Source organism: Acipenser ruthenus, chromosome 11 (genome assembly GCF_902713425.1).
Source record: "Acipenser ruthenus chromosome 11, fAciRut3.2 maternal haplotype, whole genome shotgun sequence".
NCBI classification, from domain to species: Eukaryota; Metazoa; Chordata; class Actinopteri; order Acipenseriformes; family Acipenseridae; genus Acipenser; species Acipenser ruthenus.
In genome coordinates, this window is record NC_081199.1 from 26,837,544 (window position 1) to 26,863,793 (window position 26,250).

The 26,250-nt window shown below is 38.1% G+C and overlaps 2 protein-coding genes across 9 annotated transcripts in view; one reads left to right on the forward strand and one right to left on the reverse strand.

Annotated features, from left to right (window-relative positions):
* Positions 1-11,079, reverse strand: LOC117426461 (ribosome biogenesis protein wdr12-like). 3 transcript variants are annotated; one of them, XM_059033548.1, is made up of 13 exons: positions 10,982-11,079; positions 9,937-10,031; positions 9,148-9,242; positions 8,070-8,176; positions 7,256-7,371; positions 6,160-6,314; positions 5,867-5,912; positions 5,524-5,609; positions 5,148-5,288; positions 4,749-4,854; positions 3,906-4,038; positions 2,718-2,790; positions 1-2,129 (listed from the first exon to the last, which is right to left on the reverse strand). In XM_059033548.1, the coding sequence occupies exons 3-13, from the start codon at positions 9,169-9,171 to the stop codon at positions 2,052-2,054; spliced, it is 1,065 nt and encodes a 354-aa protein (XP_058889531.1). In that variant the 5' UTR covers positions 9,172-9,242; positions 9,937-10,031; positions 10,982-11,079; the 3' UTR covers positions 1-2,051. The 3 variants fall into 3 exon arrangements, with proteins under 3 accessions (XP_058889531.1, XP_033899930.2, XP_033899931.2); XM_034044039.3 differs by lacking the exon at positions 10,982-11,079 and adding an exon at positions 10,358-10,585; XM_034044040.3 differs by lacking the exons at positions 1-2,129; positions 2,718-2,790; positions 10,982-11,079 and adding exons at positions 2,830-3,344; positions 10,358-10,585.
* Positions 10,564-26,250, forward strand: part of LOC117426852 (calcium-responsive transcription factor-like) — a 19,368-nt gene continuing 3,681 nt past the window's right edge. Inside the window, exons 1-15 of one of the 6 annotated variants that reach the window (XM_059033547.1) lie at positions 10,564-10,608; positions 13,080-13,201; positions 14,068-14,265; positions 14,932-15,052; positions 15,150-15,279; positions 15,791-15,872; positions 16,557-16,750; positions 17,035-17,151; positions 18,024-18,167; positions 18,888-19,139; positions 19,887-20,049; positions 20,307-20,382; positions 20,606-20,733; positions 21,260-21,629; positions 22,121-25,592. In XM_059033547.1, coding sequence (XP_058889530.1) covers positions 13,091-13,201; positions 14,068-14,265; positions 14,932-15,052; positions 15,150-15,279; positions 15,791-15,872; positions 16,557-16,750; positions 17,035-17,151; positions 18,024-18,167; positions 18,888-19,139; positions 19,887-20,049; positions 20,307-20,382; positions 20,606-20,733; positions 21,260-21,629; positions 22,121-22,209 — 2,175 coding nt within the window. In that variant the 5' untranslated portion in view covers positions 10,564-10,608; positions 13,080-13,090 and the 3' untranslated portion in view covers positions 22,210-25,592. Of the gene's footprint in view, positions 10,609-10,654; positions 10,818-11,026; positions 11,098-12,045; positions 12,659-13,079; positions 13,202-14,067; positions 14,266-14,931; positions 15,053-15,149; positions 15,280-15,790; positions 15,873-16,556; positions 16,751-17,034; positions 17,152-18,023; positions 18,168-18,887; positions 19,140-19,886; positions 20,050-20,306; positions 20,383-20,605; positions 20,734-21,259; positions 21,630-22,120; positions 25,593-26,250 lie in introns of those variants that run through there. The other 5 variants (XM_059033541.1, XM_059033545.1, XM_059033543.1 and 2 more) reach the window with 5 other exon arrangements.

Below are 26,250 nucleotides of genomic sequence, written 5' to 3' on the forward strand. Positions count from 1 at the left end.
TAATTTTCAACTTCAGTTCTTTAAAAACATAATTAAATACTGTAACAGGGTCAATTGACAAGAAATGAAGCCCTAGCTACAATACCAGCATTCAAAGAAAAGTTCTACAAAGACACTTATTTTTTACCCTCAATATATATTGCCTTGTGTAATATTACAGAGTATTAACCTATCAAATAATTTAGAAACTTAATATGAAAACTGTCAATAGACATAGAGAAAGACAATACAAGAGCAGCATGTCTGGGTAAAAGCAGAGCAGCATTATAAAGGCCACAAAATGAATACTCACACAATTATGTACACAGTTTATACAACATGTACAGAGATCTAAAATGGTAAAAGTATGAACCTTTACCAACACACCACTGTGTAAATAATGCATATACAGCCATACAAATGATAACATTGATGTAACCGCATTACACAATATTTAACACAAAGCTTACATTACAAAAAATACTAACACTTTTATGTAAGTGTAGCTAATAAAATAATTGGAGGCTGTGTGGTCCAGTGGTTAAAGAAATGGGCTTGTAACCAGAAGGTCCCCGGTTCAAATCCCACCTCAGCCACTGACTCATTGTATGACCCTGAGCAAGTCACTTAACCTCCTTGTGCTCCGTCTTTCAGGTGAGACGTAATTGTAAGTGACTCTGCAGCTGATGCATAGTTCACACACCCCCTAGTCTCTGTAAGTCGCCTTGGATAAAGGCGTCTGCTAAATAAACAAATAATAAACAAATTATAATAGTTACATACATTATCTGTTTTCAAACAGTGCTTTTAGACCACTTTGTACTTTCTGGGTCTTTCCACCTGCAGGGTGAAATTGTTCCAACCCCCTCATCGGCTTCTTTCCTGTCAATAACCAATCAGCTGCTTTCCCCTATTGAGTGGCATGTTTTGACCCAGAATACACTGCTGAGATTAAATTACCCAGGAAGTGCAAGTGCAAACAGATAACTTGTGAATAAGGCTTAGAAACTATACTTCCTTTAACCTAAAGTACTGCAGATGTCATCTTAAAAACATCTTGCAAAATCTTAAGGGACTTGTAAAAATTGTCTACTAATGAGAGGTTGGCATAATCAAGATGTAGCAATAAAAAATATACTTTTATTCACCTGACCGGACTCACGCTTCTGTAAAAAAACAATAACCATTTTCCACTCATATCATTACTGATGAGATCATTAAAAGTCTAATTCTTAAAAAAAAAAAAAAAAAAAAAGAGAAACAAAAAAAATGTATTTCAGTTATCTGAAAAAAAAAAATTGAGGTTCTACTGCATACTTAAGTCTTACAAAATGAAAAAAAGATGCCCTGTAACATTCAAGTGGACCGAATTGTGGTTGATGTGACTGAGCTAATGGTTCCAGGGCAGGTGTCATGTGTATGCCAAGGAGCCAAGTAACTTGCTCCCCACATGGCAAGAACTTGTCTGAAGATGGTACAGGGATGGAAATAAGACTCCTATTGCATAGCAGTTTCACCCATTCTAGGTTTTACTACAAACCTGATTAGCCTCAGTGCAGAGGTAACAAAATTAGGTGGATCTTATTAAACTCGTAGTGAAACCAGGAATGGCTCAAACTGCTATGCAATAGGTCTTCTTTCCATCCCTGTGTAAAAGTGCCCATTTTGATGATTTTGGCCAAATTATATTTGTTGTTGATGACCTAGAAATACAGTATTATAATGTTATTATCATTTGAAATAATGTTTTAAAGACTTTCCAACAATAAAATAATAATTAATTGATGTAGGAGGTTGAATAGCCATTGGTCCACTCAGAAGCAGGTACAGTACATAAATAAAAAATCAGAAATGTGTTAGTCAAATCACATGGGTCTGAAAATCCAAACCTCAATTTTGTTTGGAAGGCCAAAATAATTCAAATTTTGTTTATTTGGTAAATACTTCAGTTTTCATTAAAAGTTAATGTGTTCTAGAATCTTCTGTTCCTACTGGATAAAAGCCACAGCTGGAAACGTAGAAGAAATGGTTCAATCAACAGACACAGGCCTCACAGCAACCTCCTGACTGCTTTACGCGTCGTCGTCAGAAGGGGGAGCAGAGTATTTGTAGGTGTACAATTTGTTGTCTGCTCCTCCGCTTAACAACAACTAAAAACCAGAAAAGAAAAAGCTTGTTAGAAATTTCATAAGCCATTTCATAACTTTTACCATCACGTAAATGTGCTGGACTAGTTTGTAAAGAGTTGAATAGAAAGATAAATGTGAAAAAAATATTTGAAATCCACATACAAGATTTTAATATGGTCTTCTTATACAGGTTACTGGTCTGTTTTCTAAACCGCTATAGTTGTGCACTTATCTTCAGTTGTGGGGCCCTTATTCTCAAACATGGATGCAATGGCTTCTACTGTATATGAAACCAAATTAAAACAGTGTATACTCAAGGATGAAGCCATTCTCCTATTTCCCAACAACCTGCCGCGGTTGACCGATATTAAGGATAGCACTCACACATGGACTGCAAGGTACTGATCAGAGTATAAGGGAGCATTTAAGAAACATTTAAGTCAGCCAACAGACTAGTAACTGGTCTTGTGCAGACAAGGATTTAAGGGCAGTCTGAAGCTACGCTAGTCATTAGGAGATATATGCAATGCAAACCAAGGATCTCCAGAAAACAATGGCAACACCCTCTTTCAGCTAGCTAAAACTCCTGATAAAACACTGTGTCCTTACCCCTCTCTCTGTCCAGTCCACACAGAGGACTTTGTCTTCGTGAGCGGCCAGGTCGTACAGAGGAGCCTTGGAACTGAAGGAACAGGAGAGGGAGCAAGAAAACTCTTAACAAATCACAACAAACAAAGGGGTCAGCGCTGTGGTAGATCACCCTGGAACAGCATCTTATAACATATACCTACTCATAGTACATACAGCACACATTTTATTTCCCAGAAGTTATTTAACACTTTCAATATTGCAGACCTATAAAGAGGTCTTGGAAAGGTAACTCAGGACAGCAGACCAGTTAACCAGGCCCAGTCTTGTGTATGCCCCATGTACATTTTCTATGACACTGAAACTAATAAATTTGTTTAGCAGAATTGTCTTTTTGCTTTGCAGTTGTCCTTTCATTACATAAAGGCTAGGACTGAAAATTAGTAATAGTAATTGCTATAACTTTCATTCTATTGTCAGTTTGGGTTGCATTTTGATTCCTCCTCCTGCTACTTCCCTTCACGTTTCCCTTTATTAGCCAGCCATAACAAAGTAAGGAGTGTTGCCACCAGTAAGTGGATGCAATAGCCTGGCAGGTCCTTCAGTATGCTTCTGCATTAGCAACATGAAGTTCGAGTTCATCCATAACTATAAAACAAAATGGTCACGCTTTACTTTCAGGTCAGTTTTTTTGTTTCTATTAACTGTTAACAAACAGTTAATAAACATGTTAATGTACATTATTTATTTTCTGTTAACTGTTAATTAATAATAGATAATAGGCCAGCTAAAACTGCAAACACCAGAGCCCTATGGATGATCAACACCCAGTGGATCATATGCTTGAAATCAGTTCAAATTGTTACTGCAGTAACGTTTAGTAAATTAAAATCAGGTATTTATTAACCATAACCCTAACCCTCTGCTAAAAATTAACAATGTTTGTTAACAGTTAAACTGAAAAAACAGCCCTTAAAATAAAGTGTGACCAACAAAATAGTGGTAAAGAAAGAAATACCTAAAGAAGCTTCGTAAAATTCAATGCCAGGTGTCACTGAATTTTGCAAAACTTCTCCTACAATTTCAATATGCCGTTGAACCCTGCAAGGTTCAATGAGCTGAATCTCAGTCTGCTTCAAAGATTTTTCTATCACTGCATTTTATTTTATATTACTTGAATGCACTTGAAGAAGAGCGGGTGGTACAAACCTTCTTGTGTCCCACAGCTTAACAATGTTGTCCAGAGATCCTGATACGAGCTGATATTCATGTGCTGGTGACCATTTCACTGCTGTAACCCAGCCATTGTGGGAGGTGAGAGAGAGCAGCACCAGGGAGCCATCTAAAGAAACATGCAATTAAAGATTAGCAAGCACAAAATGGTTTTGAATTTTTTTTTTTTTTTTTTTAAATCATATATTGAGCTGGCAGATCAGATCCGTGTTTGACTAGGTGAGGTCACATATGAGTGTCAGTACATAGTGCTGTGTACCTAATCCTTTTTTGTTTGGGTTCTATAAACTTTACAGTAAAATACCAGTATGCTCCAGTTTCCTTTAAATACAATTCATTTTGTTTCTATTTGTAATGTTTTGCCACACTGTGTTTTCTATGCATTTATTTATTAAGGGCTCCATTTATTTGAGCTGGGGTAGGGAAAAAATGTACATGTTTCATTATTGAGAGCAGTGTTTATTCGAGGGAGGCGTCTATTACAAATCTGACATCTGAGTGCGGCGCTTCTTCAAGGTCGGTGGTAAATCAAAGTAATACGGTAGATTAAGTAAGATTTATGTCCTTTAACAAAATTCAAAGATTATAATGCTCAATAACTTTTGTTAAGAATGTCCTAACCATATATGCAAAAACTCTAAAGTGTGGCATACATATGTATATACAGACGGCAGCACTGTATTAAATAGAAAGTCCCAATATCTGGTTTGTTAATTTTACTGGTCAGTATCTTTACCTAATGTTAAGTGCAATACTTAAATGAGATAACATTGTAAGAATGCAAAGCTGGTAGCGGTGAGGAGGAAGACAAAAAAAAACCTCTAGTGCGTGGATCCCAGAGCCGGATGTGTCTGTCTGTGCTGCCTGAAGCCAGCCTCTTGCAAAGTGGAGAGAAGGAGATGCAGTTGAACACCTTGTTTCCTGTCTGGAATGGAAAGGAAACACAAGTGTTACAGTAATAGGATTTTGATGGCAAACAGAAATCAAAACGTCGAATGAAAACTCAACTAGGTAGGTACCCTTCCAGATCTCAGTTTGGCTTTTATTATTGTAATTAAATCAGTTTATTGTGGCGCCAGTTTTTTTTTTTTTTGTTTGTTTGTTTTATTTTATTTATTTATTTTTAAGCACCACTATCCAGTGCCAAATTCTTACACACAAAATTAGTTTGAGGACTGTTCAAGTAAAGCAAGCCAGGACAGGATTTCTGTAGCTCACCAATGTGGATTTAAGCCCTCCAGTCTCTGCGTCCCACAGTTTGATGGTGTGATCCCATGATGCACTGCATACTTCTTCAGTGTCAGACCAAAGTACTGAGGAGACGGCTTCGCTGTGGCCAGACAAGGTCATCAGGGGTGTCTGGCAAGGTTATAAAAGAAGAACACTGTCTTTTTACATGTACGCCAAAACCTATCAGATAACTAAATAAAGCTCAGTTTACTTTAATACATTTTGAATTAAGCTATTTCAGGTTTTTTAAATGAGGCAAACCATACAATAAAAATAAAAAAATCAGGTGGGCCTTATAATGCTCTTAATATTTCAAAATGCTATGCACTGCCAGTCTAGCAGTTAAAGTACTCTATATCCTTACCCTAGTTAACCCCATTTGTTTAATTTTCTGTTTCTTCCTTGGTCTGGCTGCTGCATCTTCAATTTCATCCTCTTTATCTGTTGGAACTGAGGCGATAGGAGAACGGAGACAAGCAATAAGAAACAATACCTTTATTTTACAGTATTTAATATCTTCACCCACCATCCTTGTCCTAATCATCTGTGACAATACTTGTTACAACCAATTAAAAACTCTAGTGTTTCCCCCCTTCCTAGCAAATAAAATAAAACCCCAGAAGCTGCAAATTACACTTAATGTGCCATGCTGATTTAAAATGTAAACTGATTTGGGACCGACAGACTTAAACAGATAAAAAAAATACCTGCAGACCAAATTTTCAGCATTTTGTCCCAGGATCCACTGCAAAACTAAGGAAAAGAAAATCTTTAGTACCAGGATTTTTAAACAGTAATATATATATATATATATATTATATATATATATATATATATATATATATATATATTATATATATCAGCATAATGCATGTTGTCATTAGCTAATAAGAGTTCTGGAAGACTTAAAGAAACTGGTGCATCATATAAAATCAGCTTCTCACGTAGTACCAAAATACATATCTGTATTATATGAAGTTCATTATAATAGAAAAGCTACCTTGGTCCTGGTGCTGTCAACAGCGATGGAATCCACGCTCCCTCCGTGCCCTCGACAGCAGTGCAGAGCCTTCACCTTGTTGCTCTCGGAATTCCATTCCCATAGGATAGCGGTCTGATCCATGGAGGCGCTGAGGAGCAGGGAAGTGAAGCCGCCTGGTAGAGACAGGGGGAGCGGTCAAAAAGACTGCATCACGCACTAAAAAACAGATCCACCTGTTTTACTTGACAAACACACCTTAAAAGTTACTATGGTAATTGCATATAACTGTGGCAAGCTGGACTGTGGTGATGTCAGAACCGGAAGAGACACAGCACTGCGAGGTGATATGGTGAGTGAAAGGAAAGGAAATCCACAGCAGACTGGGGTAATGAATGCGCTGCTTGCGCTTTTACTATTGTAAATAATAAATGAATAAAATAAAAGGTTTGAACACAAAACAATGATACAAAACAAAACATCACTTTGGCCAAAACAGACAGACACTAACAAACAGGGGATGAACACTAAACACACAGCAAGTAACAAGCTGGCCCTCCGGCGCGATTTGTTATTTTTCTTATTTATTTTCTCCTCTCTCTTCCTGAGCACCCAACTCCGAGTGAGTGAAACATTCACCCTTTTATGCAGCTGTACTGAGATTGGAATGCTAATCAATCATCTGCATGTAAACTACTTTGTGCACTTCCCGTGCTTCCATACAAACACCCCTTTTACTGCGAAGTGATTGTGCCATCCTCGTGTCTAAATACAAATATACATTTTATAACACTTGTGCTACATAACCCCACATTATATCTCGTGCACTAATACATATACACCAACATTAATACACCTCACCCAACAGATAACACATAAAATACACACAGGGGCGGGGCACACTGCCACAATAACATAATATGTTTATGAAGTCAAATGAATGGGAATAGATATGTGAAATAAATCCTTTTTACACTGCACACCTTGATATTGACATTTTTTTAGGCAGCCATTTGCACGTTGCCACGTTGCGGAAGCACTTACAGGCTTTTGCGTGTATTTTGCAAACGTCTTATAAAATAAAAATAAAACAATTCAATAAAACAATGAATCTCGCCTCGTTTAATCCAAGCCACATCTTTCACAACCTCAGTGTGCCCAGCGATCGTCATAATGGCCTTTCCCTCTGATGACCAGATTCGAGCGGTTTTATCATAGGAGCCAGTCAAAATCCTGAAAAAAAAGTGGACACAAGACAACATTTAAAAACTTCTACTGCTGTGAGCTTAAAAGGAAAGAGGATTCCAAACTGCAGTATTAAAACACAAGGAAATGGACTGGGCTGTGTGGTCCAGTGGTTAAAGAAAAGGGCTTGTAACAGGGCAGCAGTTTGGAGTAGTGGTTAGGGCTCTGGACTCTTGACCGAAGGGTCGTGGGTTCAATCCCCGGTGGGGACACTGCTGCTGTACCCTTGAGCAAGGTACTTTACCTAGATTACTCCAGTAAAAACCCAACTGTATAAATGGGTAACTATGTAAAAAATAATATGATATCTTGTAACAATTGTAAGTCGCCCTGGATAAGGGCGTCTGCTAAGAAATAAATAATAATAATAACCAGGAGGTCCCCGGTTCAAATCCCACCTCAGCCACTGACTCATTGTGTGACCCTGAGCAAGTCACTTAACCTCCTTGTGCTCCGTCTTTCGGGTGAGACGTAATTGTAAGTGACTCTGCAGCTGATGCATAGTTCACACACTCTAGTCTCTAAATCGCCTTGGATAAAGGCGTCTGCTAAATAAACAAATAATAATAATAATAATACTTGGTTAGTATTCCTTTAAATGGACAAACAGATAACACATGACAAAGTTATTATTAACAGTAAACTGGGGCTAATTATATAAAGACTAAGAGGATCATTGTACTTGCCATTCTCCATCAGCCTCTACAGCACTGACCCAGTCATCATGCATCATGCACTGCTCGGGCTGAGGGGCTGTGTACTTCTCCACATACTCGATCTCAACCACGTCTTCCTGTAACAGCAAAGCACAAAACAAGGTAGCCCTCAGAGTAACACAGCATCCAACACTTCAGATACTGTAGCCAATGGGAAGGTTATCACACACAGAATTCAATAGCAAACCTCTGACTTGGAATTATTGAAAATAATATTAATATCTTTATTAATATTATATGTAGAGTCACTTACAATAGGACATTGATTTAACATCTCAACCGCAGGACGGAGCACAAGGAGGTTAAGTGACTTGCTCAGGGTCACATAGTGAGTCAGTCAGTGGCAGAGGTGGGATTTGAACCGGTGACCTTCTGGTTACAACCTTAACCACTAGACCAAACTGTCTCCTAAAATCCAAGATGGAGTCAAGGTTTTTATACCAGTGTGGGAGAAGACTGTCACCACGTATACTTGATGTGTCCTCTAGATAAAACCATTATGTATGACATCCATTTTGGTCTTTCCTTTTTTTTTCTCCTTAGATTCTGGATTTTATAGTCTTTTTAAAAAGTCGTGTGCTGGTTGCGCTCTGAGTCTGACTTCAACTGAATCGGTCATTCAATAACAGGTTGCTGTGCTAACCTCTATACTGTCAATGGGAGCTTCTGTGCATTGGTTTATTATTACAGGACAAAATGATTTGAAATCCTAATAAAAGTATAAAAGTGAATAAGATTCCAGGTGTTCTATAAAAAAAAGTTTACAACCCTTGAGGTCAGCTATTTCAACTGCCCACCATTCCACAATGAATTGCACAACAAGTCGCTTAGATGCAGACCCAGGTTAACTCCATCCAAGAGGGCAAGACCATTGACCTCTATGCAAAACCTAAATTCAATCCATTAGCTTCCACTGGGAGGTAACTTTTGATTGATCTGCCATGTAATGAATTTTAACATCATACTGTTAATACCATAAAGATCTGTGCTGTTTTCGTCTGGAACGATTCCATGGCGCCATGCAAAAATCACATCCTAATCCACATACCGTTGACATGCTCTCAGTCTCCATGTGTTTGGCCAGACCAGTACGCAGGAACTGACCCTTGATGAGAAAGTCAAACTCCACATGTTGGTGGACCTCTGAAGCAAAAAAAAAACAACAGTTGTTATGAGGACATTCTCCGTCTGTCTCATGTAAGTTTCACCTTATGTTAAGCTCCAAGTGTTTAACCATTAATGATCATTGTATCTAACTGTGAATCTTTTTTCACATCATACAAATGCAGCACTCCGTTTATTTTGATCTTCATATGGTGATGCGCATCGTGGCCTAGTTTAATATATTGTTTCACCCCAATTTTAATTTAAAATTTATTTGCAACCATTTTTTTTAAATAATTATTTTTAAATGTACTTTATTTTTTAGAATGTATATCACAACTACTTTAAATATATTTTAAAAAGTATTTTATACTTTCTCGTTATTTTACTATTAATAAAAATACTGTTTGGATAACAAAAAGACTATCCTATTTTGTATTTCTTTTGAGCTTAAATACAACCTCCTACTACTGAAAGTTTTACCAGGAGCATAACTGTAGTGTCCCTACAGCAAAAACTACTGAACCTTGTCCGGGCGCCTAAACTGCGCTGGCAACTGTCTAGACCAGTACAGTGGAATGCACTGCAGGTTTAACTACGACAGACTTACTAACTGTCACAAATTATAATTTATATTTCAGTGTAAAAACTGACTAGAATTACATTATATACTGAACTGTGCACATTCACTGGGTCAGGACAAAGAAACAGCTCTACGGGAGTGAAATCTTACCATTTTCAGCTTCCAGGAGTTTGTTAATGACGTTGCTGAGATCAACAATTTCAGAGGAGGCTGGGATTGAGAACGGGACATCATCTATTGCATACCTTAAAAGAAAACGTAATACAAAAATAAAAAAATAAACTTTGCATAATTGAATCGCTGTGATCATAGTAGAGTCCTACCTCTTTGCTGGACTATATACTTTGATCACAGTTCAGTGTAAAACAAGCCTGATTTTACATTTTGCAAGATACATACTAATATGTAGATTATCCTAAAATAAAATACATCTTAAATCACAACATTAATTTTGCAAAGCAGAGCAGCAAAAGTTATCATTAAAAAAAACAAAAAAAAAACTTTTGCTTGTCAGGTCAAAAACGTACAGCTCCAAGTGCAGTGTATCAAAACACTGTCGTTACACACTTACTTTTTATTTTCTGTGAAGAATCTAGCTTGTACCTGCGACATTTTCGCTATGTAGATGGAAACCTCTTGTTTAAAATGGACTCTTATTTAATTATACCTATTATGGTACAAAATAACACTGCATAGAGCACCAGAAGTGAATGATACCATGTGGTTCCCTGACCAGCGTTGCAAGCGAATATAGAATATACATCAAGCACAGAGCTATCGATTGATGAAAACGGTTGATTAGTACATTCTGGTCTTAAAGGGGTAATATATATTTTTAGCACTTCTTGTTTGCTTTTCGTTGGTGGTTCTTGCCTAAACTGAGCTAAACCATGTTTCTTATCACGTGTTCTGCAAAAATAGCATTGCACAGTGTTAGCCACCTTTTTTTTAAAAGAGTAAAGACAGACAACTTGACAGGTGAGGTACCTGAGCAACGGTAAGAAAGTGCAACCCCATAGTCTGACAGAGAGGTTTGTAACTTTTTTTGTGCAATTTCTGACCTTTAGTATTATTATGCAGGTCGTTTAATATCTCATCTACAACTTAACTATTTATGCCTACAGTAATGTATGATTATTCAATGTTCTGTGAGGGCAGAACATCTTGACTGATGTAGTGAGTATTTTTTTTTTACCTTCCGGATCGAATTACGGTGGCTTTCGAGTGCCAGTGTTGTGTACTTTGCCTGAGGTACGGTACTCGCGCTTTGTCTCCATGGTGGCAACCAGCGAAGTCCGGGGTGAAGACGAGGTTGAGTAGACTCGTTTTGAATTTTCTGTCCTTCCTAGGTTTAATTCCATTCTGAACTCCAGATAGGAAGCAGTTTAGAGACAGGGCAGGCACAGCATGGTTTGAATCTTAAACAGCTGATATTTTTTGGGGGGAATTCGTTTGAATTCCAGTATTTAAGAATGTCTTTATTCCTGCATCATCCAACATGGCGTTCTTGTAAACGTGTGGTGTAAATGCAAATAACTAAGGAAGGTGTTTCGTTAGCCTTGAGGTCCCGATTGAGATTATTATGTAGACCTTGTAATAATCTGCCCCTTAAATAGAGTGTTGTATATAAATTATATTTTATTGATTTCTTTTTAAATTCCCTTTTATGTGATGCTTCTGTTTCCTTTATTTAGTATGGTACAAAAATAAAATCTGTCGTTGCAAATTAGAATACAATTAAAGACAGTAATTAAGGTGCTAATTTAGTTTAGATTTATTTAGTTTGTACCCGTATGTTGCTACCGTATTTCAGTGATTATTATTAGACTCATTAATTACTAAAAGGTCATACGGATATTTTTAACAACCGTATTGACACACTGATTATCCTCGTGGCTTCAGATTCAATAGAGTGCATAATCAGCACGTGGGCTTATGAGGTTTCTCATTTTATACAGATTTTGTGTAAATTGGCCTAAGTCGTTAACTATATCCACTGAATAGATAATTACTTTACCTAAAAGCTACAGTTGCTTTACGATTCTGTTGTTATTAATGTAGCCAATATCTGTTTCATTGTGTACTACAGGGAGACACTGCTACCCAGAATAGTGTAACACAGTTAACAGTGCAGGTCATTTATTACAGGTTAACTTAATAAAACACTGAAGACACTTAGAAATACAAATACATGGTAAAGTGAATTACGAGGATTGTCTGTCTTTTTCTTTCATCAGACATACACAGTAAATATGAGATTTTTAGCATAACTCATTTACACTGTAAGGCTAGAAACAATTCTATTTGACATCACCCATCCTTTTATTTTTATTTTTATATTTGAAATTACATTAACATGAGGTGGGAAGCATCAATCTCCAAACTTTGTTTAGTGTTATATTTATTTTTAGTTCCCAAAGCAGAATTATTTAAAGGTCAGACTCCAATCTGACTAGTAAATCCAGGGTTAAACACCATATGCTTAGGACACCTTACACACACACATACCCTATTGGAGGGGTGTCAAACTCCAGTCCTTGAGGGCCGCAGGGCCTACTGGTTTTCATTCCAACTTAAGCTCTCAATTAACATAATTGATCGAATTATTTGTTGAATTTGACATATTTAATATTTTTTAAGGTCTTTTACAGTTGATGGTTTTAAAAATGCACTTGATTCAAGGAACACTACCTGTGAAACATTTTGACGCCTGAAGAGAAGTGTTAAATGTGTCCAGTTAATCAAATAATTAGACCAATTAAGTAATTGAGAACTTGGGTGGAAAGAAAGCCAGAAGATACTGACACCCCTGCCCTATTATGTAGGTGGAGGCCATGGAACTACCTCCACATTCACAAGATGTAAAACCAACGTACTGAACCGTATTCTTATTGTTGTACTGGCTCTACTCTTCAGGGATGTAGTAAAGGGTGGAGACCAGCAAGCGCTTTGTTTATTCAGATAGACAGGGGGGTTCTGGTAATCTACAGCCCTGGAGCCATGCATTGATAGAGAACATGTGTAATACATCAAGGTTCAAAATGCTGCGGAGCTGCGACATAAAAATCTGACTGATTTAAAAAAAACTATTTTTATGTTTGGTTATGTGAAGCATATTTAATGGCAAGCCATATGCAATTTACAGAAAGCATAGTTCCATAAAGCATACAGATCTTCATAAATGTTCTAATTTGCACTCTTAAAGCAGTCAACAGCATCTGCTTGCCATTAAGCGCACAAGGACAGGTTTGTGTGTGTGCATAGTGCTCAGACGTTATGTTTATCTTTGCCAGGTTCATGGGACATGGAAGAGAATGCAAGTAAGCATGAAATCTGTATGGAGAGAGCAAGTGAATTACTGGGAGCAGAGCCCAAGATTGCAGAGGAACCTGAGAGTGCACAGCAGGTTTTCCAGGTGTGTAGTCAGAGACAAAGACCTGTGATGTCTAGCACACATTTTTGTGTAAATGTAAATGCTTGCCATGACTAATGATCTTGTTCTGCAAATTGATTCTCTGAGATAGATGTAAAAGCTGCATCTCTCTGGTACAGGTCACATTTTGATAGATGGATAATAATTGGCACTTGGTTGGTTGGCAGGTGCTTCCACAATCAATACTGCACAAATTATTTCACAAGGAATAGTCTCCAAAGTGACTACTCTGTGACTTTTTTCTGAAGAAAAGGCTTGGTGCAGATTTCTACTGCTAAATATCCCATGCAAAGCTAAGCATTGTGTTGTGGCAATCGTTTACATTGTGTATCTAAACCCTGCATCACATGGACTGTTAAACCTCTTCCTGTCACTATGGGGCAAATCATAGAGAACTTATTTTATATTGATTTTGGATGAAAAGGACATGGCTTCGGGATAGCTCATCCTTCAGTGTTAGTAAAAAGCCCATTCAGATGATCCCAAAGCAAACTCCACAACTAAAAATAAAGAGGTCTTTAATCTAATAATAATCTTGAATCCCCTTAGTAAAAAAAAAGTAAACATAATAACTTAAAAACTAGCTAAAATATAAGCCATATGTTTGTGTGTGTGTGTGTTTTAGTAATTATAAATTATAATAGAAACATTTGCATGTACAGCACTACAGATATATCCTGTTAGTTGAGTGTAAACATGGGTAAGATATCAGGTAATATTTCAGCTTGAGTAGAGATGGGTTATTATACAGTTGTAATGCTCTAAAAAAATGGTTGCACTGTCCATGGCACTCAAAGAGTTATACAAAACAGCTGTTTCTTTTTTACATTCCCTGTGTTTTCAAGCAGCTGCCCGTTATAAATGCCAGCCAGCCCACCCTGGAACACCAAGACTCCTCTGCAGTCCTGCCCATCACACTGCAAATAACAGACAATCCCCCAGCGTGTGAGGATGTGCCTGAGCAAGCATCCCATAGCCAGCCCAACACCAGCAGCCAGTTCCACATCTTTGATCAGAATGGACAGCCTGTTCAGTACGAGCGTATGGTTAGTAACACAGCAAGTCTGAGGGCCATTTCACAGAAGCATTTTTACCTAATTGTATGAGAGTTTTGTAAGGGTACCCAGTCACTCCTGGGTTCATGCGAGGTTGAAGGTCGGGATGGGATGGTCATGTAGAGTGAATAGAACACACCCCTTATAAAAGTTTGCACAGTATTTCTGTAGTTTTCTCTTGTTTTTCCCATGGCTGTGCATTTACCATAGTTAACTCTGGTTTGTCATGCTTATTAATATGCTGTATCATACCTCACTTGTCTTTATTTTGCCAAGCTTTCACTATGCTGTATTACACATTGCTAGGGTTTTACTGTGAGAAACTTTTACAAGGGACATGCTGTGTAGATGTGCACATTGTCTGTTTTTTTTATTTACATTTTAATCAAACTCAACTTTATTAAAATGATAAAAACACACAAAATAGTAAGTAATCTTGTATTTCAATGCAAAGCTTGCCCCTAATGTCTATGTAGGAACCTTAAATCAATTCATTATAATTTAAAAAAAAGTTTTTTAACATTCTTTTTTTTAAATATATAATGGTGCGAACCAACGTTCTGTATTGCTGTATTGTATTGCTTTCATTTTTATAATTACATATTTTTCTATGAATTGTTTTTTAATGTGTGTCTGTTTGTGTTTCTCTGGCTAAAGATGATTGTCACTGGCCAATCAGAGAATGGACAGGTCTTCCATGTGATTCCATCCAGCCAGTTAGGATCAGCGCAGGTGTTGCTACCTCAGGGACAGCTCCTGGATGTGACAGCTGCACAGAGTAAGATGTTATGTTAAGGGTGCAGCAGTGTGATTCTGATAACGTATAGCAGATATTTTCCAGTCGCTAAAGAGTACCTTTTTCATTTTGCACTTAGATTCCTGTGAAGAAAAGACATCCGTCAGTGAATTGCAAACAGTTTCCTTGAGTACAATAACAGACAGCACAAGTGGCTACGTGGCACTCTCCCAGAATTCCCTTACCCTGCCGAAAAGCACAGCACCCAGGTGGGAGTCTGTTCATATGGTTTTCTTTAACAAAGTCAGCACTTATGTTACAGTTGCGTCTCCATACATATGTTTGTGTTGAACTCTGCTATTCTGACCCCAAATTGCATACAGTGCTTCCCCTTTATTAGGCATTCCTTTATAACGAGGAAACAGTTCCAAGGGTCATGGCCATGGATTCCATTTGCCCCATTCCATGTTCTAACAATCTTACAAAGCTTAAAAAACTAACTTATGGGGTAATTTAACAGATTGTACGCGGCCTTAATTTGTTTATTACTGGTTTGCTTACATTACGGTTTAGTTAGTCCTGCTTTCCCCAAAAGCAGTGTCAATGCTTTGTGAATATGGCCCACAGTACCTGTCTGTTCCAGCTATGATGCAGGCTGAAACCCATGGTATCCCACGAGATGCATATTGATGAGCAACTGTACTTACAGTAACAGGTGACAAACAGATGGTTCGAAGAGGCCGTGCTTCCCTTTTCATTTTGCTTTGGTTTCTTCCACAGCGCTGATAACTGTTTCGCGGTGCCTCCCAAGCCTCTACCCCCCAACACACCCTCCTGGGCCCGAAGACTCAGGAGCTGTGAGGTCAGTTTCATGCGCTGTGAGAAGCCCTCACACCCCTTTCAGACAACCAGAAAGTATGATTCACATGCATTCCCATTAACTGAGAAAAATACAGGATGCACATACTGCACCATTGTTCTAATTTAGATTGCACTCAAGAACCACTATCAATGCAATATGTCCTGCTATTCATTTAAATAAACGTGTATATTTGACAGTGTCATTTACTGTAGTAGAAGGTCATCTTCTTGTTTGTACTTTGGATAACATAACCACTTCACTGTCTCTTCATGGCCCTGATGAATAGACCATACAGGACTGACTGTTAATTTGTGCTTTCTATTATTATTATTATTATTATTATTATTATTATTATTATTATTATTATTATTATTATTATTATTTATTTCTTAGCAGACGCCCTTATCCAGGGCGACTTACAATTGTTACAAAATATAACATTATTTTTACATACAATTACCCATTTATACAGTTGGGTTTTTACTGGAGCAATCTAGGTAAAGTACCTTGCTCAAGGGTACAGCAGCAGTGTCCCCTACCAGGGATTGAACCCACGACCCTCCGGTCAAGAGTCCAGAGCCCTAACCACTACTCCACACTGCTGCCCTTTCTATTGACCTACTCTCTATTTTGCATGCTGTTTGTTTACCCCAAATGTTTTATTTTAATTATACTGGAATTCAGAAAATTGGTGACTCGTACCGCGGCTACTGTATGAACGAAGCTGAGCTGGAGGGGGTGCTGACGCTGCACAAGCAGCAGACTCAGAGCGTGTGGGGGACACGGCAGTCTCCCAGCCCGGCCAAACCGGCCACCAGGCTCATGTGGAAGTCTCAGTACGTGCCCTACGACGGGATACCCTTTGTGAATGCAGGCAAGTCTGCGCAGGATTCGAGATACGCAGGATACATTCAGGGTCTCAGTGACCTATCAGATTTTACACAATAAGTGGGGCCTGATTACTAACGAGTGGCAGAGCTACAGTTAAATAGGGTTTTACTTAGTTGGAAGAAAGTCTGATGGATGATGAGACCCATTATGTAGTATGTTTTCATATGGTTTATCAATCTTTGAAAGCCCACATTCTGGTTTATGGAGTTTAATCGCTGGTGTTGCGCTGTTAAATCTGTCCATATTCTGTGACTGTTTCTGACGCAGGCAGCAGAGCTATCGTGATGGAGTGTCAGTTTGGACCAAGACGGAAAGGACTGCAGCCTAAGAAGACTGTAGAGAATGAGGTCAACCCAAACCAGCAATACAAGGCAACCTGTCCAGCAAGGTGAGGGTCACGCAACCTTTGGTGCAACTGCATCTTACAAAGACAGATTCTTGCTTTAAAAAAAAAGTAACAATATCAATATTTTAAAATTGTATCTGCGAGCAAAGCGACCAAGTTCATTTGATTGTGAGCTAAAGTTGTTTTTTTTTTTGGTTCCCTTTCCTTTTTTTTCAGTATGTTTTTTATCAGGACCTTGCAGTTTGCAGGTGCACGCGGCTCATTTATATGGTGTGTGAACTGGATGTTTACAGTATCCTGCAAGGCATATTGAAACATGGCAACTATTGATGTATTGCTCCGGTTTTTAATATAGCATGTTTTAGGTTCTTACATGTTGCTGTGAAAGAAAGCACTGGGGGAGCACTTCACTAATTTAATGAATACATGTAATAAATACCTACAGTAGGAGCATGCAGTTTACGCAACTCTGCACGGTTCTGCTAATGTCGGAATTAAACAAAGTAATTTGAAACTTTACTTTTTTTTTTAATTTACTGATGCTTAGCAACTCTGAAGCCAAAAATAATAGTATAAAAAATAACACAATAATAGTTTAAAAATTAAACATCGAGTGAATTTATTGCAGATGATAACAACTGACGTTTAACAAGCGAACCAGACTTGGTTAGTTTGCCAAACGGACCGAGACCACCTCTCTCATTTCCCAAGCAGACTTTGTTGTTCACACTTCACACCAAACATACAGAACCGTACCAAGTGCAGACCAAACCCTCTAAACGGACCCAGTGTGAACACAGCCTTAGAAGCCATTTCAAAGAGGGGAGCATTCATTTATATGGAAATTAGTATTTTTTGTTTCTCTGCCATTCTTAAGCTGTTTTTGTTGTCGTGATATTAATCTCTCCCCCCAGGATTTACATCAAGAAGGTAAAGAAGTTCCCTGAACACAGAGTGCCAACAGACCCCAAAATCGACAAGAAAATTGTCAGACAAGAACAAGAGAAAGCTTTTTTGAATCTCAGGAAGAGCCTGTGGGAGGCAGGAGGAGTGCTGAGGTACATTTCCGATGTTCAGTCACTCGTGTATAATACTGTATCCCGCTTATTACCAGCTTTACAAATTTAGGAAACCTTCTCCTGTCGTCTTGTACTGATTACAAACAGAGATTAGGTTTTTGCTTGTTAATTTTGATGAAAGAAATGCCCTTTTTATTACAACACAGTAGTACATTAAAAATGACTGTTTGCTTCCTGGTACTTAATAACTTCCAGCACTGTAGACAGGATTCAGTCTATTGGTCTATCTCAGGGGTGCAAATCATTTTGAAATTTGGTGCTAAACTGTTTTGAAAGTTTAGCACCTGAAAGCCTATTGGTGCTAAATTATCAACTCCCACCCTAATCAAGCCCCCCCCCCCAACCCCCAACCCCCCAACTTCGCACACAACACAAACCTTCTCTCTTGTGTATGTGGATGAGTGTGGGTGGGTCATGTGAATAGTCCAGATATGTCTACTGGTGCCGGAATTTATTGTTGCTGGTGCTATATAAGGGTACCCTGGCACTAGCGCCATAGCGCCACATTTGTGCCCCTGGTCTATCTTCAATCAGACTATGTGACATAGAGCACAGAGATTTATTAGATACCAGGAAGCATTGGTTTAACAGTTTTAAAATCAAATAACTAGAAGGGGAAAGTAAGAAGGTAAGAAACTGGATTTAACCCCCCTGGCTATCTCTCTTTTAAATGTTATCACCTCTTTATTAACTTGACAGGTATTATGTTCAGCTGCCCACTCAAAAGGCCCACCAGTACCATGACTTGGAGACTGCGTACTTCACTCCGCCCACAACTCAGCTCCCCCTGCCTGTGCCTGAGGAAGAGGAGCCGGAAGAGGAGGAGGAGGAGGTGCCGGGAGAGGACACCAGCTGCGTTCCCTCGCGCCTGCACCCACGAGTGGCTGAGAAGATCTGTGAGCTGGTCTCTCAGGGATACGACCAGGTCTACATGGTCAGGAAACAGCTAAGGTCATTTTAATTTACAAGCTCTTTTTCATTTCGATTAAGTGAACACCAGAAGTCAACTAAATAAACCTTTTAGCTAATGTCTTACTTTTTTTTTATGTAGTTCTAACTCAGAATTAATGATTTGTGAGTTAAGTGTTTGGTTTCATTGCATCTGTTTATTCATGGCACTGCATAGTATGTTTAAAAAACATACTGCTAGATGAGGATAAAACCAAAGCATTGAAATCCTGCAGTGCATCCTCTTACTGTACTCAGCCATACATTTCAGCACTTTGTCGCCCTCTTGTGTCCACTTGGTAAGAAATTATTCTTCAAAATCGTGTGATATAGACCACAGACATATAAATACTGGACCTTTCCTTCCCTGTCATGTGTACAGAAAACAAGTGATTTTAAACCATTATAATATTTTACTTTTCTAGCAGGGGAAAATAAAAAGTTTACTTTTTTATTTACGCAAGTCACAATACTTCCACAAATCCTTTTCAATGCCCAAGGCGAGGTCTGGTAACTTGAAGTCTTTGGTGTCGACCTGGACCTCAAGTTCAGGTGCTGACCCGTAGTTTCACCAGTTTTTAAGGACACCAAAAATGTGATGGCTGTTGACTCTGCTCAGATTAATACATACAGAGCAGCTCATACTTCACCTATCTATCTTTAAGGTCAGCAGAATGCTTACTGTCTGTCTTGTGTATTCTGAGCAAGATAACAGGATGCTAATTTTTTGTTTTGCATTCCCGTTTTCAGGAAGTTCGTAGAGCGAAAAATGTTCAAAGCAGACGAGGTTCCTGAAAGACACAACCTGTGCTACTTTCCAACAGTGAATGACATTAAGAATCATATCCACGAGGCACAGAAGGCCCTTCACCAAGAAAATCCTGATTATAATCCAGAGGCAGCTGATACAAGGGTATGCGTTGCTAAACTCGGCTGACATGCCAGAAGTAGACCCCTGATGTTGATGTTATACAGCAGTTACCGGTATACAGTTTGGAGATGTAAGATACAAGATGATTTTTGCCCCTCTCAGGTGGATATCACGTTGTATAGTACAGCTCTCCCTATATGATTTGTATTTGCATTCCATTAGACCCTAAGGTCTGGAGAGGATATGGAAGTTAAAAAGCATCAAATGTTTAAGTGTTGTTTCGCTTTTCTTTTCATTAGCTTCAGTGGACTACAGACAGTGGAAACCCATTAACAGATACAGTGACATTGACACTTGCTCCAACAACAATAGAAGGTAATATCCTACATTCCAAGCAACACTGATGAAGGCACTAGCCGAGAAGTTTGTCTATTTAAAAAAATTCCAAGCAGTTTTAAAATGTATTGCACAACCTGCAGTGTTACAAAATAGTACGTACACAAATAGAGAAGTAGACATTTCCTTGACTGTAAGTAGTTGTTCAAACCCTGTGTGAATAAATGGCTCTTGGATGATTTGGATGTTGGTATCCTTACAGAAGCCCCGGTGGATTCGATGATCTCAAAGGCAGGGAATCTGGAAGTCAGTGACACTCTGTCTCCTGAGGCAGTTCAGCTCCTCAGCTCCTTCTCCTCCCTACAGCCCAAGATATTTGCACAGTTACAGGTGAGTGATTGTCTACATGCTTTTGTGTAAATCTTTCCTTTCGAAGTCACTTGTGCTCACAATGAGCAAATCTGACAGACTTTGTTTTAAGGCTCATGGTAAGCACTCAGTTCTCAGGTGTTTCCTGCACACATTTCTTGAGGGATTTGCTAAAGAATTTTCCTGTATCCCTCCAGAACAATTTAAACACATTTGAGACTATCCAAGTCAAGCCAGTCCCAAAGTGGACCAAATTTTGGGGAGATGTTTCCTCTATTTGCGGTTGATGATACAGACCTAGAAAAATGACATCCCTTAACCATGCTTCATTGGCTTTTTGAAGCTGGAATGACCCTATGACAGTTTTAACAGATGTTTCAGATTTTTGGTTCACCCCGTTTCGATTCTCTGTGCTATTGCAACCATATGTTAACGAAAATATGGAACGTGTATTTTCATCTATGTTTCTATAGCATTTTAGGTTTCGTGTACAAGACCACTGCTATATTGTGTATTGTGATGTTTGTTTGTTTGTTTCCTGGTGAAGGGAATCCATCTGCAGCCCACATTCAATCCCCCTGATGGGTTGCCTGCACTGATGGCAGTGAATGCCCAGCCCCTCCCAGCAGTCAGCCAGGCTACAGAGATCCTGGACTCGGGAAGCCTCTCCAACTCCCACCCTCTGCTCCTGAGTCCCACGCAGTTCCTGCAGCCCAGTGCCTCCCTTTCAGAGAATGTGATGGCGCCGCCCACCCTGGTCAATGTGTCCATCCCTGACCCCAGCCTCCTGGGCATGGGCCAGCTGGTGGCAGTGTCTGCTGTGGGGGAGAGCTCCATGGAGGGGGGGATGCACCAGATCCTGCTGGAAGACGGGCAAACCATTCCAGTACACATTGTGGATGACCCGGCCAGCATTGGTAAGCTCTCCTGAAGTAAAGCTTCAATGCACGTTTCTATCTGCGCCATGAAACCATCCATCTCAATTCAAACTGCATTGATATTCCTCTGCTGCCAGCAGAAATGAATGGAACTCTGTCCCAGCGGCAGACAAAAACAGTGCTTTAGAAACTCAAGTAGACACACAGCAAAGTGCTTGTTAATTTGTACTTATTCATTTATTTATTTATAATTAATTAATTAATTAATTAGCTAGCTAGCTAGTTCAGAAACAATGCCTGGTATCCATTATGAAGGAGCATGACTACCAAAGTGTGATGCAGAATTGTAGACACTCCTTTAAATGTACGTTTACTTTTAAGTACTCTCTGTCATACTGGACGATTCATAAATAACACACTATATCTGTCATACTTGTTTCCTGTTATGGGTTATTTATGAATTACAATGTGTATAAAGTAAATTAATATGAATTCATCACATTTTGATTTATTTCTATGTGATACTTTAGCTCAGAACAACTCAGTCTGCTTGAGCCAGGTAAAAGTGGAAGCTGATCACAGGAGCATTTCAGAAGGTGGTAATGCAACTGGGCACTGACCAGAGACAGACCAGAAGCCTGCCTTACACCACTGGGACTGTCACTATTAGAATGTCAGCTAACCTCATGTAAACCTCTCCAACTCAAGAGCCTTGAAGCCCTGAATTCACTGTTTCTGTTTGGAACTTTCTGTACAGTTTAATGGGGCAGCAGGACCAATGAACAAGAACGGCACTTTTGAAGGGGCAAGTAGTACAATTTCAATTCAGCTATGCAGAGGTCATTATCAAGGTTTTTATTTATATATATATATATATATATAATATGCATTTGTTAAAATGTGCTTACATGGTAAATTTCATTAGCATGTATTGATGACATGAATATTTTTTGAACTCATAACTACTGTATTATTTTATTTTATTTGACAGACTTATAAACGCTTGTATTCAGCGGCACTTTTTATTTCGCAGCACACTTCACAAAGGTGCTGCTCAAGGTGGGAGGGACAGTACAATGGACTCCCTATGTTATGACCAGAATTATCTGATTGAATTTTCCAAATTAAAAGGTGGAGATCTGCTGACTGTCTCTACATTGAAAATGACTGGTCTGGTCTTTCTTGTCAGTTGGTTTGGAAGGAGAGAGGTTACTCTTCTGTACATTGCTGGGGAGTTTTGAATCTCCTAACAGAATATAGTAAAACAACTTAAAATATTGACATTTATTTATTTTGTACATGTAATTAATAAGTTATTAGGTTAAACTACTGCTGACAACTTAAATACGTAGGTTATACCCCACCAATAAACAATGAATTATCATATTGCTATTTATCAGATTTTGTACTTGCTATATAGGCGTTTCATTCTTCTGTCTGCAATTAACAGTATATTTTGGGTTATATTTTTAAATGCACACATTCCATAGTGAAATAGTCAGATAATGCTAAAGTCATAAAAATACTTTTCCTACGTAAATGCTCCAATTGTCAGTATAGATGGAATGTTTTAGCCACCAGCAAACAAATCTTTGTATAGAAACATCCATCAGTTGAACCATCTCAGGTTATTTTTATCTGACAATCGGGTTCAACCGGATGTAGTTCTCTCAGATCCCATGTTTGTGAAAAAGAGTATTTAAGTTGCTTTGATTTCTCCTAAAGAACTATGTATTATGTGAAACTAGTGTTTTATTATTAATTTCTTGGCCAACGCCCTTATCCAGGGCGACTTACAAGGTATCACATTATTTTACATACAATTACCCATTTATACAATTGGGTTTTTACTGGAGCAATCTAGGTAAAGTACTTGCTCAAGGGTACAGCAGCAGTGTCCCCCACCTGGGATTGAACCCACGACCCTCCGGTCAAGAGTCCAGAGCCCTAACCACTACTCCTTTTGTTATACTTTATCAAAACCAGGTTTTATTTAAATTATTTTCAGCTGCAAGCAGTATTTTATTTTCATTAACTAGAAATACCTATGCAAAATAAACATAGAAAGCAGATGGGAAACATTAATTGTATGTATTGATTTAGCATTCCCTTGTTATGCAGCTGTTCAACATCTATTCTCTACATGGCAAATAAATTTAGGTAAAATGTTATTTATATTCCAAAGGACAACGCACCCGGCACAACTTTAATGTTGTGTAGAACAGTGCTTCTCAACTCGTCCTCAGAGACCTGTGTCTTCTGGTTTTCGTTCCAACCGAGCTCTCAATTACTTAACAGCTTAATTAGGCCTTTTGAATTTTTTCAAAATGTTTTCAGCTCTTACCAACAGCTGGGAGATTTCAGCTCAACTATAAAATGTTAAAAGTAACTTGAAATCTGCAACTTTTTAGGAGCGGAGAACAATTAAAAAGGCCTAATCAAGCTAATTAGTTCCATTAAGGGTTTAGTGAAGTAATTGAGAGCTCAGTTGGAATGAACACCAAAGACACAGGTGTCCGAGGACAGGGGTTGAGTAGCACTGGTGTAGAACACACAAAAAATATTAAATTAAAATGTTTATTAAAGATGATTTTCTTGACGGCTAGCTCCTTATTCTACACACATGGTTCTCTTCAGAAGTTACAAAGGAGGTACGCACACCAATAAAGTAGTGAGGTTTACAAGGCAGTGCCAAAATTATATAAAAAGGAGAAAATAAGCTGCACACTCAAAAAGCAATCCCTTTAAAATAAAAATGTTCTTTTATTAACCAACGTTTCGGTATGAGAACCTTCATCAGGGTAAGGCAACAGACACACGCAGGTGATTAATGGAAGTGATAGGAAGATAATTGAATACCAGTGATGGTTAATTACTTACCAATTAGATAATTATATAGATAAATATCATACATTAAAATGCAACATATATAAAATATATATAACAAAAAAACAGATACTTCATTTATTATTTAAAAAAGTCAAATATGAATTGAATCATATACATCAAGGAAACAAAACCAAAATAATTAATTTAGTAATACTGAAAAAAACATCATCTAAATATCATGATTATAATATACAAATATATCAAAAAAACTTTTAAAATCAAATTCCACATTCATACCATAAGGAACTAAAGGTTTCAACAGGATAAATAGTATTTCTGCATCGAATTGAGCTTCGGTGTTCAGCTAAATTTCAAGGAACGGTTAGTTTGACCAAAGTAAGCCTTGCCACAAGGGCAGGAGATCATATAAATCACACCCATAGTTTTACAACTAATAATACCCTTAATAGGAATAACCTCACCAGTAAGTGGATGTTTGAAAGACCGGAATTTTAAAGTACTGTTGCATTGTGCACACGAGCCACATCTACAATTGCCATCTGGTATCAGGGTCAGTAGATACTGTATTGCAATAGGGGGAAAATCAGCCCTCACTAAAGTATCTCTTAGATGTTGTCCTTGTCTAAAAGTTAGTCAAGGTGAGTCCAAGAATAATTTAGAAATAGAGTGATCAGATTTTAAAATATGCCAATGTCTTTTGATTACCCCTTTTTAATTTCTCTGCACATTTGGAATATTTTGTAATTAACAACCAGTTTAGTATTCATTTTAGATTTGTCTTAAAAAAAAAATTCATCTCAAGATTTTGAAGAGATCTTAGTGACGGCAGTATTAAGATATTTGTTTTTATAATGTCTATTTTCAAATCTGACCCTCATATCAGAAAGATTTTATTCAAAAACAGACTTGCGTTTACAGTTTCGACTAATACTGCAGACTGACTATAAGGTACTGTTGTTTAGGTGTAGTGGGTAAAAACTATTTGCTCGTAACAATGTATTACGATCAGTAGGTTTTCTGTACAAGGTGGTGTACAGATAGTCCCCATCTTTAATGATCCATAGATCCAAGAAATTAATCTGCACATAATCATGTTACATTGTAAATTTGAGGTGTTAATTAGAATTAAAAAAAAAAAAAAAAAAAAAAAAATGGTGAAAACCAAACTTTTGTCTCCTCACAGAATTTCCTTATTACAGGACAACATTTTGTCCCAGTATTGACATCCAGTGCATTACAATGTACTGTACATTTTAAAAACCCAGCAACTTAAACAATACGTGGGGCCACATGATCTAAATCCACTAAACCTCTTGTCCCAAAAGGGTCTGGAAGACTGAAACTACAACTAACACAATACGGTAGTTGCAGAAGTTACCGTTCCTATTGTCATATTGTTATTTTCTTACATTGCATCCCTGTTTTAATCTTTAAAACAGCTTCAGTATGTCATTTAAGGTTATGAGATTTATAGGAGTGTGGAGTAGTGGTTAGGGCTCTGGACCAGAGGGTCGTGGGTTCAGTCCCAGGTGGGGGACACTGCTGCTATACCCTTGAGCAAGGTACTTTACCTAGATTGCTCCAGTAAAAACCCAACTGTATAAATGGGTAATTGTATGTAAAAATAATGTGATATCTTGTAACAATTGTAAGTCGCCCTGGCTAAGGGCATCTGCTAAGAAATTAATAATATCGGCGTGTTGTTCCCCCAATGAGCAGGTGAAAACCCAAATGAAGAGACAATGTACTTAAATGTCCAATAGATTAATACTCTGCACAGCATTATTCTATGGACACAACATTCTTGCAT